The 12,767-nt window shown below is 48.0% G+C and overlaps 1 protein-coding gene across 50 annotated transcripts in view; it reads left to right on the top strand.

The window, feature by feature from the left end:
• Positions 1-12,767, top strand: part of LOC118377423 (phosphatidylinositol 5-phosphate 4-kinase type-2 alpha-like) — a 54,607-nt gene that overhangs the window by 23,378 nt on the left and 18,462 nt on the right. For 49 of the 50 annotated variants that reach the window (XR_008099161.1, XR_008099146.1, XR_008099157.1 and 46 more), the window contains exons 2-6: positions 7,886-7,983; positions 9,227-9,323; positions 9,976-10,128; positions 11,344-11,490; positions 11,570-11,608. Coding sequence is in view for 1 of the 50 variants with exons in the window: in XM_052501409.1 (XP_052357369.1) it covers positions 7,886-7,983; positions 9,227-9,323; positions 9,976-10,128; positions 11,344-11,490; positions 11,570-11,608 (534 nt within the window). In the remaining 49 variants the exon portion in view is untranslated. The remainder of the gene's footprint in view (positions 1-7,885; positions 7,984-9,226; positions 9,324-9,975; positions 10,129-11,343; positions 11,491-11,569; positions 11,609-12,767) is intronic. The other variant, XR_008099163.1, reaches the window with a different exon arrangement.

Raw genomic sequence — 12,767 nt, 5'->3', positions numbered from 1 at the left:
AAGAGAAACGACAGTCCATCATTACTTTAAGACATGAAGGTCAGTCAATACGGAAACATTTTGGAGTCGCAAAAACCATCAAGCGCTATGATGAAACTGTCTCTGAGGACCGCCACAGGAAGACCCAGAGGATATGTTCATTAGAGTTACCAGCCTCAGAAATTGTAGCCCAAATAAATGCTTCAGAGTTCAAGTAACAGACACAACTCAACATCAACTGTTCAGAGTGTGTGAATCAGTCCTTCATGGTCGAATTGCTGCAAAGAAACCACTAAAGGACACCAATAATAAGAGACTTGCTTTGGCCACGAAACACGGGCAATGGACATTAGACCGGGGGAAATCGGTCCTTTGGTCTGATGATTCCAAATTTGAGATTTTTGGTTCCAACCACTGTGTGTTTGTGAGACGCATTGCACTGTAGGTGAACGGATGATCTCCGCATGTGTGGTTACCACTTTAGAATTCAAGGCAAACTTAACCAGCATGACTACCACGGCATTCTGCAGGCATACACCATCCCATCTGGTTTGGGTTTTAGTGGGACTATCCGTTGTTCTTCAACAGGACAATGACTCAAAATACACCTCCAGGCTGTGTAAGGCTATCCAATCAAATCAAATCAAATGTTATTTGTCACATACACATGGTTAGCAGATGTTAATGCGAGTGTAGCGAAATGCTTGTGCTTCTAGTTCCGACAATGCAGTGATAACCAACAAGTAATCTAACTAACAATTCCAAAACTACTGTCTTATACACAGTGTAAGGGGATAAGGATATGTACATAAGGATATATGAATGAGTGATGGTACAGAGCAGCATACAGTAGATGGTATCGAGTACAGTATATACATATGAGATGAGTATGTAGACAAAGTAAACAAAGTGGCATAGTTAAAGTGGCTAGTGATACATGTATTACATAAGGATGCAGTCGATGATGTAGAGTACAGTATATACGTATGCATATGAGATGAATAATGTAGGGTAAGTAACATTATATAAGGTAGCATTGTTAAAAGTGGCTAGTGATATATTTACATCATTTCCCATCAATTCCCATTATTAAAGTGGCTGGAGTTGGGTCAGTGTCAATGACAGTGTGTTGGCAGCAGCCACTCAATGTTAGTGGTGGCTGTTTAACAGTCTGATGGCCTTGAGATAGAAGCTGTTTTTCAGTCTCTCGGTCCCAGCTTTGATGCACCTGTACTGACCTCGCCTTCTGGATGATAGCGGGGTGAACAGGCAGTGGTTCGGGTGGTTGATGTCCTTGATGATCTTTATGGCCTTCCTGTAACATCGGGTGGTGTAGGTGTCCTGGAGGGCAGGTAGTTTGCCCCCGGTGATGCGTTGTGCAGACCTCACTACCCTCTGGAGAGCCTTACGGTTGAGGGCGGAGCAGTTGCCGTACCAGGCGGTGATACAACCCGCCAGGATGCTCTCGATTGTGCATCTGTAGAAGTTTGTGAGTGCTTTTGGTGACAAGCCAAATTTCTTCAGCCTCCTGATGTTGAAGAGGCGCTGCTGCGCCTTCTTCACGACGCTGTCAGTGTGAGTGGACCAATTCAGTTTGTCTGTGATGTGTATGCCGAGGAACTTAAAACTTGCTACCCTCTCCACTACTGTTCCATCGATGTGGATGGGGGGGTGTTCCCTCTGCTGTTTCCTGAAGTCCACAATCATCTCCTTAGTTTTGTTGACGTTGAGTGTGAGGTTATTTTCCTGACACCACACTCCGAGGGCCCTCACCTCCTCCCTGTAGGCCGTCTCGTCGTTGTTGGTAATCAAGCCTACCACTGTTGTGTCGTCCGCAAACTTGATGATTGAGTTGGAGGCGTGCGTGGCCACGCAGTCGTGGGTGAACAGGGAGTACAGGAGAGGGCTCAGAACGCACCCTTGTGGGGCCCCCGTGTTGAGGATCAGCGGGGAGGAGATGTTGTTGCCTACCCTCACCACCTGGGGCGGCCCGTCAGGAAGTCCAGTACCCAGTTGCACAGGGCGGGGTCGAGACCCAGGGTCTCGAGCTTGATGACGAGCTTGGAGGGTACTATGGTGTTGAATGCCGAGCTGTAGTCGAAGAACAGCATTCTCACATAGGTATTCCTCTTGTCCAGGTGGGTTAGGGCAGTGTGCAGTGTGGTTGAGATTGCATCGTCTGTGGACCTATTTGGGCGGTAAGCAAATTGGAGTGGGTCTAGGGTGTCAGGTAGGGTGGAGGTGATATGGTCCTTGACTAGTCTCTCAAAGCACTTCATGATGACGGAAGTGAGTGCTGCGGGGCGGTAGTCGTTTAGCTCAGTTACCTTAGCTTTCTTGGGAACAGGAACAATGGTGGCCCTCTTGAAGCATGTGGGAACAGCAGACTGGTATAGGGATTGATTGAATATGTCCGTAAACACACCGGCCAGCTGGTCTGCGCATGCTCTGAGGGCGCGGCTGGGGATGCCGTCTGGGCCTGCAGCCTTGCGAGGGTTAACACGTTTAAATGTCTTACTCACCTCGGCTGCAGTGAAGGAGAGACCGCATGTTTTCGTTGCAGGCCGTGTCAGTGACACTGTATTGTCCTCAAAGCGGGCAAAAAAGTTATTTAGTCTGCCTGGGAGCAAGACATCCTGGTCCGTGACTGGGCTGGGTTTCTTCTTGTAGTCCGTGATTGACTGTAGACCCTGCCACATGCCTCTTGTGTCTGAGCCATTGAATTGAGATTCCACTTTGACCAAGAAGGAGAGTGATCGTGTGCTGCATCAGATGACCTGGCCTTTACAATCACCTGACCTCAACCCAATTGAGGTCAGGTGAGGTGCCTTGGGATGAGTTATTATTCAACAATGTAGAAAATAGTATAAATAAAATAAACCCTTGAATGAGTAGATGTCAGAACTTTTGACTGGTACTGGATATTTCAACATAAACAATTATGCATGGGAAGTAATACACCAAAAATGTAAATAATAGCAACAATTGTCAAATTTGAATACACAAGGGCTCATGTGTATGTTATTATGACAGGCCAGGATCTATCGTCTGTTATTATGACAGGCCAGGATCTATCGTCTGTTATCATGACAGGCCAGGATCTATCGTCTGTTATCATGACAGGCCAGGATCTATCGTCTGTTATCATGACAGGCCAGGATCTATCGTCTGTTATCATGACAGGCCAGGATCTATCGTCTGTTATCATGACAGGCCAGGATCTATCGTCTGTTATCATGACAGGCCAGGATCTATCGTCTGTTATTATGACAGGCCAGGATCTATCGTCTGTTATCATGACAGGCCAGGATCTATCGTCTGTTATTATGACAGGCCAGGATCTATCGTCTGTTATCATGACAGGCCAGGATCTATCGTCTGTTATTATGACAGGCCAGGATCTATCGTCTGTTATCATGACAGGCCAGGATCTATCGTCTGTTATCATGACAGGCCAGGATCTATCGTCTGTTATCATGACAGGCCAGGATCTATCGTCTGTTATTATGACAGGCCAGGATCTATCGTCTGTTATTATGACAGGCCAGGATCTATCGTCTGTTATCATGACAGGCCAGGATCTCTCGTCTGTTATCATGACAGGCCAGGATCTCTCGTCTGTTATCATGACATGGCAGGATCTATCGTCTGTTATCATGACATGGCCAGGATCTATCGTCTGTTATTATGACAGGCCAGGATCTATCGTCTGATATCATGACATGGCAGGATCTATCGTCTGTTATCATGACATGGCCAGGATCTATCGTCTGTTATTATGACAGGCCAGGATCTATCGTCTGATATCATGACATGGCAGGATCTATCGTCTGTTATCATGACATGGCAGGATCTATCGTCTGTTATTATGACAGGCCAGGATCTATCGTCTGTTATCATGACATGGCCAGGATCTATCGTCTGTTATCATGACAGGCCAGGATCTATCGTCTGTTGTCATGACAGGCCAGGATCTATCGTCTGTTGTCATGACAGGCCAGGATCTCTCGTCTGTTGTCATGACAGGCCAGGATCTCTCGTCTGTTGTCATGACAGGCCAGGATCTCTCGTCTGTTGTCATGACAGGCCAGGATCTCTCGTCTGTTGTCATGACAGGCCAGGATCTCGTCTGTTGTCATGACAGGCCAGGATCTCTCGTCTGTTGTCATGACAGGCCAGGATCTCTCGTCTGTTGTCATGACAGGCCAGGATCTCTCGTCTGTTGTCATGACAGGCCAGGATCTCTCGTCTGTTGTCATGACAGGCCAGGATCTCTCGTCTGTTGTCATGACAGGCCAGGATCTCTCGTCTGTTGTCATGACAGGCCAGGATCTCTCGTCTGTTGTCATGACAGGCCAGGATCTCTCGTCTGTTGTCATGACAGGCCAGGATCTCTCGTCTGTTGTCATGACAGGCCAGGATCTCTCGTCTGTTGTCATGACAGGCCAGGATCTCTCGTCTGTTGTCATGACAGGCCAGGATCTCTCGTCTGTTGTCATGACAGGCCAGGATCTCTCGTCTGTTGTCATGACAGGCCAGGATCTCTCGTCTGTTGTCATGACAGGCCAGGATCTCTCGTCTGTTGTCATGACATGGCCAGGATCTATCGTCTGTTGTCATGACATGGCAGGATCTATCGTCTGTTGTCATGACATGGCAGGATCTATCGTCTGTTGTCATGACATGGCAGGATCTATCGTCTGTTGTCATGACATGGCAGGATCTATCGTCTGTTGTCATGACATGGCAGGATCTATCGTCTGTTGTCATGACATGGCAGGATCTATCGTCTGTTGTCATGACATGGCAGGATCTATCGTCTGTTGTCATGACATGGCAGGATCTATCGTCTGTTGTCATGACATGGCAGGATCTATCGTCTGTTGTCATGACATGGCAGGATCTATCGTCTGTTGTCATGACAGGCCAGGATCTATCGTCTGTTGTCATGACAGGCCAGGATCTATCGTCTGTTGTCATGACAGGCCAGGATCTATCGTCTGTTGTCATGACAGGCCAGGATCTATCGTCTGTTGTCATGACAGGCCAGGATCTATCGTCTGTTGTCATGACAGGCCAGGATCTATCGTCTGTTGTCATGACAGGCCAGGATCTATCGTCTGTTGTCATGACAGGCCAGGATCTATCGTCTGTTGTCATGACAGGCCAGGATCTATCGTCTGTTGTCATGACAGGCCAGGATCTATCGTTTGTTGTCATGACAGGCCAGGATCTATCGTCTGTTGTCATGACATGGCAGGATCTATCGTCTGTTGTCATGACATGGCCAGGATCTATCGTCTGTTATTATGACAGGCCAGGATCTATCGTCTGATATCATGACATGGCAGGATCTATCGTCTGTTATCATGACATGGCAGGATCTATCGTCTGTTATCATGACAGGCCAGGATCTATCGTCTGTTGTCATGACAGGCCAGGATCTATCGTCTGTTGTCATGACATGGCAGGATCTATCGTCTGTTGTCATGACATGGCAGGATCTATCGTCTGTTGTCATGACATGGCCAGGATCTATCGTCTGTTGTTATGACAGGCCAGGATCTATCGTCTGATATCATGACAGGCCAGGATCTATCGTCTGATATCATGACATGGCAGGATCTATCGTCTGTTATCATGACATGGCAGGATCTATCGTCTGTTATCATGACAGGCCAGGATCTATCGTCTGTTATCATGACAGGCCAGGATCTATCGTCTGTTATCATGACATGGCCAGGATCTATCGTCTGTTATTATGACAGGCCAGGATATATCGTCTGTTGTCATGACAGGCCAGGATATATCGTCTGTTGTCATGACAGGCCAGGATCTCTCGTCTGTTGTCATGACAGGCCAGGATCTCTCGTCTGTTGTCATGACAGGCCAGGATCTCTCGTCTGTTGTCATGACATGGCAGGATCTATCGTCTGTTGTCATGACATGGCAGGATCTATCGTCTGCAACAAGATCTGCTGTCTCTACCTTTTCCCTAACAAAATGCAAATGTTCCCCTCAACAGGCAGTTAAAGAAATTCTGCAATTCTTTCTTTAAATTTCAGGAGGTAAATACCTCTGAGTCATATGTGGTGTAGGAAGTGCTGCTCATTCTCTTGTTTACCTGACCCGCAGTGCTTCATCTTCTCTGATCCTCATGTTTTTCTGTGGCGTCCTGTCTCTATTGCCAGGCTATGGTCACTGACTCTAAATTGTTCATGTCTTCCTTTGTTTGAGTTCTTAGATTTTTGACAAGGTGTTGTGCTAATTTGATTATCTCTATTTAGAATTTTAGGATTTAGTTTTGTCAGTAAATAGTGTATGTATTTTGATTTGAGGTTTCTATTTGTTTGAATTTAGTTATTTGTGGTCGAATGGTTGAATTTAGCTGGCGCTTTTGGGCCATTTATCTGTTTGTCTGTCCTACTTATGGGCTTTATTGGCATGGGAAACATGTATGTTTAGGGCAAAAATAACCTATAGCATAGAGGACATTGGGGTGACGGGTGGCCTGGCGGTTAGAGGCTGGTGGCCTGGCGGTTAGAGGCTGGTGGCCTGGCGGTTAGAGGCTGGTGGCCTGGCGGTTAGAGGCTGGTGGCCTGGCGGTTAGAGGCTGGTGGCCTGGCGGTTAGAGGCTGGTGGCCTGGCGGTTAGAGGCTGGTGGCCTGGCGGTTAGAGGCTGGTGGCCTGGCGGTCAGAGGCTGGTGGCCTGGCGGTCAGAGGCTGGTGGCCTGGCGGTCAGAGGCTGGTGGCCTGGCGGTGAGAGGCTGGTGGCCTGGCGGTGAGAGGCGGGTGGCCTGGCGGTGAGAGGCGGGTGGCCTGGCGGTGAGAGGCGGGTGGCCTGGCGGTGAGAGGCGGGTGGCCTGGCGGTGAGAGGCGGGTGGCCTGGCGGTGAGAGGCGGGTGGCCTGGCGGTGAGAGGCGGGTGGCCTGGCGGTGAGTGTTGGACTAGTAATCGAAAGGTTGCAAGATCGAATCCCCGAGCTGACAAGGCAGTTAACCCACTGTTCCTAGGCCGTCGTTGAAAATAAGAATTTGTTCTTAACTGACTTGCCTAGTTAAATAAAGATTTAAAAAATACAAATTTGCAGGTTGCTTGGTCTGTCCCTCCGTCTTGCTATCTCAATTCAAAGTGCTTTATTGGCATGGGAAGCATATGTTAATAGATAATAGACAAAAGTGAAGTAAACAATGAACAGTAAACGTTAGTCACAAAAGGTCCAAAGGAATAGAGACATTTCAAATGTCATATTATGTATATATATATATATATACAGTGTTGTAACAATGTGCAAATAGTTAACGTACAAAAGGTAAAATAAATCAACATAAATATGGGTTGTATTTACAATTGTGTGTGTGTGTGTGTGTGTGTGTGTGTGTGTAGTTTACCTCATCAGTGTTTCTGGATCATTTGTATGTAGATAAACTGAGAAGCTCAGATCTGGTGACATTGTTTTTTAAAGGACTTTCTTTCTACTCCAAAATTAATGTAAATTAAATTAGGTAGCTCTAAAATCCTGCTGTCTGGAGGCTCGCTAGACTACAACTCTGTCCCTGCCTCCTCCTCCGACACTCTGTGTTAGATTCTAAAAATCATGTGTTTCACAGTTCTCTACAGTAGAAATGCAGAATGTCTAGTCAAGATGATTGTTGGCCGCAGTAGATGGGTTCTTAGCCTATAGGCATTGGTACTGGGCTACAACCAAAGCCTGCACAACCAGGATGTTGATCACTGAGGTAACGAGGCAGAGGAAGGGGATGTGATGAGGATGGAGGTCAGAGGTGCTGTATGCTCATCTAGATTCAAGGAAAAGGTCTCTGGTCTAACAGTCCAAACTGATGGGATTTTATGTTTAGTCACTATTCTACAAATACATGATTCTGTCTCTCCGGCTCTGTCTCAGATCAATGAGTTGAGCCATGTTCAGATCCCTATCATGTTGATGCCTGATGACTTCAAGGCCTACTCCAAGATTAAGGTGGACAATCACCTCTTCAACAAGTAAGTGTGTATACATACACACACACACACACACACACACACACACACACACACACACACACACTAATCCATCAATTTCCCAAACTAGGTGTCACGATCGTGATTTAAAAATAGTTTTGCGAGAGAAACGTCAGTTTCTGTTTCCATTCATACAAATGTGACTATCTTTTGAACGGTTTAAACTACAACATATTATGACCCCAACACTGTTTAAACTACAACATGACCCCAACACTGTTTAAACTACAACATGACCCCAACACTGTTTAAACTACAACATGACCCCAACACTGTTTAAACTACAACATGACCCCAACACTGTTTAAACTACAACATGACCCCAACACTGTTTAAACTACAACATGACCCCAACACTGTTTAAACTACAACATGACCCCAACACTGTTTAAACTACAACATGACCCCAACACTGTTTAAACTACAACACTGACCCCAACACTGTTTAAACTACAACATGACCCCAACACTGTTTAAACTACAACATGACCCCAACACTGTTTAAACTACAACATGACCCCAACACTGTTTAAACTACAACATGACAACCCAACACTGTTTAAACTACAACATGACCCCAACACTGTTTAAACTACAACATGACCCAACAACACTGTTTAAACTACAACATGACCCCAACACTGTTTAAACTACAACATGACCCCAACACTGTTTAAACTACAACATGACCCCAACACTGTTTAAACTACAACATGACCCCAACACTGTTTAAACTACAACATGACCCCAACACTGTTTAAACTACAACATGACCCCAACACTGTTTAAACTACAACATGACCACAACACTGTTTAAACTATAACATGACCACAACACTGTTTAAACTATAACATGACCACAACACTGTTTAAACTATAACATGACCACAACACTGTTTAAACTATAACATGACCACGTTTGTCTGTGTCCTTCTACAATGACCACAAGACCAGGCACTAAATCAGATGGGGGGGGGGGGAACGACAATCCATGATGTTCTTCTCTAAACAGAAGATCATACAAAATACCTTTCTGATTTCACTTCCAACCATACTTCCTTCAGATTGACAGTACTTGTGAAAGTATTTCAGACTGATTTGTAATAGTCTAAACATGGGCTGTTGATTTTTTTTTTTTTACATGTTGGGGTCGTGGGCCACACCAGTTTGGGAACCCCTGGTCCTAAGGTAAATGCTATCTAATGTTAAATGTATGTGTGTGCAGGGAGAACATGCCGAGCCATTTCAAGTTTAAGGAGTACTGTCCTCTGGTGTTCCGCAACCTCAGAGAGAGGTTTGGCATCGATGACCAGGATTTCCAGGTACACACAGAGTGAACATCTCACTCCCACTCTGTTTTTCTCCCAAATCTTTCCCTTTCTTTCATATCTTACCAGCAACTTTCTCTCCTTTCTGTCTTGTTTCTCTCTCGCGGTTTCTGTCTCTGTCTCTCTCGCTGTGTGTGTTCTGTGTTGGCATGATAGGTCATTGATTCTGGTCCTCTGCAGCTGTCTCTCTGTCAAGTTTATATTTCAGTGGAGGTGGAAAGACAACCAGACATGGAGGGGGCTAGGAAGGGTGGGGTGGTTCTGGAGGGCATCAGCTGTGTGCCAGAGGAAGGGGGGGGGGGGTTCAGGGGGTAGGCGGGGGCCACAACCTCAGGGGAAGGAGGGGTGTTTGTCATCACACACAGTGGTGCTGGTGTAGGGCTGGGCAATTGGAGGCTGCAGTAGAGGGATTGGAGGCCTACCTGACTTCAGCTGTCTCTGATAGTCACAGAGTCCACCTCTCTCTTTCTGTCTCTCTCTCTTCCCTCTCTCTGTTTGTCTCTCTCTTCCCTCTTTCTGTTTCTGTCTCTCACTCTCCATCTTCTCTCTTCCCTCTCTATTTCTGTCTCTCTCTCTCATTCTCTGTAGATTCAACACTGTTTCATATGTTTCCATAAATGAGTGATTGACACTTCTCTTACTGTAGAATTCCCTGACCCGTGCGGCTCCATTGAACAGTGATGCTCAGGGTCGGACTGGCGCTCGCTTTCACACCACCTACGACAAACACTACGTCATCAAAACCATCACCAGCGAGGATGTGGCTGAGATGCACAACATCCTCAAGAAGTACCACCAGGTAGAGCACACACACACACACACACACACACACACACACACACACACACACACACACACACACACACACACACACACACCAACATCCTCAAGAAGTACCACCAGGTAGAGGCACACACATAGAAACACACACACACACCAACATCCTCAAGAAGTACCACCAGGTAGAGGCACACACACACGCACACACACACACACACGCACACACACACACACACACACACACACACACACACACACACACACACACACACACACCAACATCCTCAAGAAGTACCACCAGGTAGAGGCACACACACACACACACACACACAGACACACACACACACACACACACACACACACACACACACACACACACACACACATCCTCAAGAAGTACCACCAGGTAGAGGCACACACAGAGAAACACACACACACACCAACATCCTCAAGAAGTACCACCAGGTAGAGGCACACACACAGAAACACACACACACACACACACACACACACACACACACACACACACACACACACACACACCAACATCCTCAAGAAGTACCACCAGGTAGACACACACACACACACACACACACACACACACCAACATCCTCAAGAAGTACCACCAGGTAGAGGCACACACACACACACACACACACACACACCAACATCCTCAAGAAGTACCACCAGGTAGAGGCACACACACACACACACAACATCCTCAAGAAGTACCACCAGGTAGAGACACACACACACACACACACACACACACACACACACACACACACACACACACACACACACACACACACACACACACACACACACACCAACATCCTCAAGAAGTACCACCAGGTAGAGGCACACACACACACACACACACACACACACACACCAACATCCACAAGAAATACCACCAGGTAGAGGCACACACACACACACACACACACACACACACACCAACATCCTCAAGAAGTACCACCAGGTAGAGGCACACACACACACCAACATCCTCAAGAAGTACCACCAGGTAGAGACACACACACACAACATCCTCAAGAAGTACCACCAGGTAGAGACACACACACACACACACACACACACACACACACACACACACACACACACACACATCCTCAAGAAGTACCACCAGGTAGAGGCACACACACAGAAACACACACACACACACACACAAGCCTAAAGAAGTACCAAAGTGAGTGCCTCCCCCTCCTAGTTCATAGTGGAGTGTCATGGCAACACGCTGCTGCCTCAGTTCCTGGGGATGTACCGCCTCACGGTGGACGGAGACGAGACCTACATGATCGTCACCAGGAACATCTTCTCCCACCGCCTCCCCGTCTACAAAAAATACGATCTGAAGGTAGGGGGAGGGAGGGAGGGGTTACAGGCTTACAAAAGGAAATCAATGATAAAATGTCTGACATCTTTCTGTCTGTCAGGGCTCCACTGTGGCCAGGGAGGCCAGCGACAAGGAGAAGGTACAGTCATTTACACACACACACACACACACACACACACACACACACACACACACACACACACACACACACACACACACACACACATCCACACATCCAGCTCTGGACCTATACATGGTGTGTTTAATGTATTTATATAGACACTGAGTATGGATTCTGATTCCTGGCCACTTCCTGTCCTATACAACCATGTGGAGGGCGGGAGGGAGCTGTGTGTTCAGACCTGGTGATTTAAACCAACACAGCTTCTGTCCATTACCTATCTGACCTGCCATTCTGTCTTCAACTACATGGGGGGGTATTCAAACCATCTACCCTTTTCTGTTAAGATCCCTGTCCCTACCTGCCCGTTACACCCCCCTACCTGCCCGTTACACCCCCTACCTGCCCGTTACACCCCCTACCTGCCCGTTACACCCCCTACCTGCCCGTTACACCCCCTACCTGCCCGTTACACCCCCCTTACCTGCCCGTTACACCCGCCCAAATGCCCGTTACACCCCCCTACCTGCCCGTTACACACCCCCACCTGCCCGTTACACTCCCCAACCCGCCCCACCTGCCCGTTACACTCCCCAACCCCCCTACCTGCCAGTTACACCCCCCACCTGCCAGTTACACCCCCTTACCTGCCCGTTACACCCCCTTACCTGCCCGTTACACCCCCTTACCTGCCCGTTACACTCCCCCTACCTTCCCGTTACACCCCCTCCTACCTGCCCGTTACACTCCCCACCCCCACCCCCTACCTGACCGTTACACTCCCCCCACCCCCCTACCTGTCCGTTACATCCCCCTACCTGCCCGTTACACTTCCCCCCTACCTGCCCGTTACACTCCCCCTACCTGCCCGTTACACTCCCCCTACCTGCCCGTTACACTCCCACCACCCCTACCTGCCCGTTACACTCCCCCTACCTGCCCGTTACACCCCCACCTGCCCGTTACTCCCCCTACCTGCCCGTTACACTCCCCCCCCTCTACCTGCCCGTTACACTCCCCCCTACCTGCCTGTTACACTCCTCCCTACTTGTCCCTACCTGCCCGTTACACTCCCCCCTACCTGCCCGTTACACTCCTCCCTACTTGTCCCTACCTGCCCGTTACACTCCCCCTACCTGCCCGTTACACTCCTCCCTACCTGCCCGTTACACTCCCC

Source organism: Oncorhynchus keta, chromosome 4 (genome assembly GCF_023373465.1).
Source record: "Oncorhynchus keta strain PuntledgeMale-10-30-2019 chromosome 4, Oket_V2, whole genome shotgun sequence".
NCBI lineage: Eukaryota > Metazoa > Chordata > Actinopteri > Salmoniformes > Salmonidae > Oncorhynchus > Oncorhynchus keta.
This window is presented reverse-complemented; position numbering and strand designations above follow the sequence as displayed.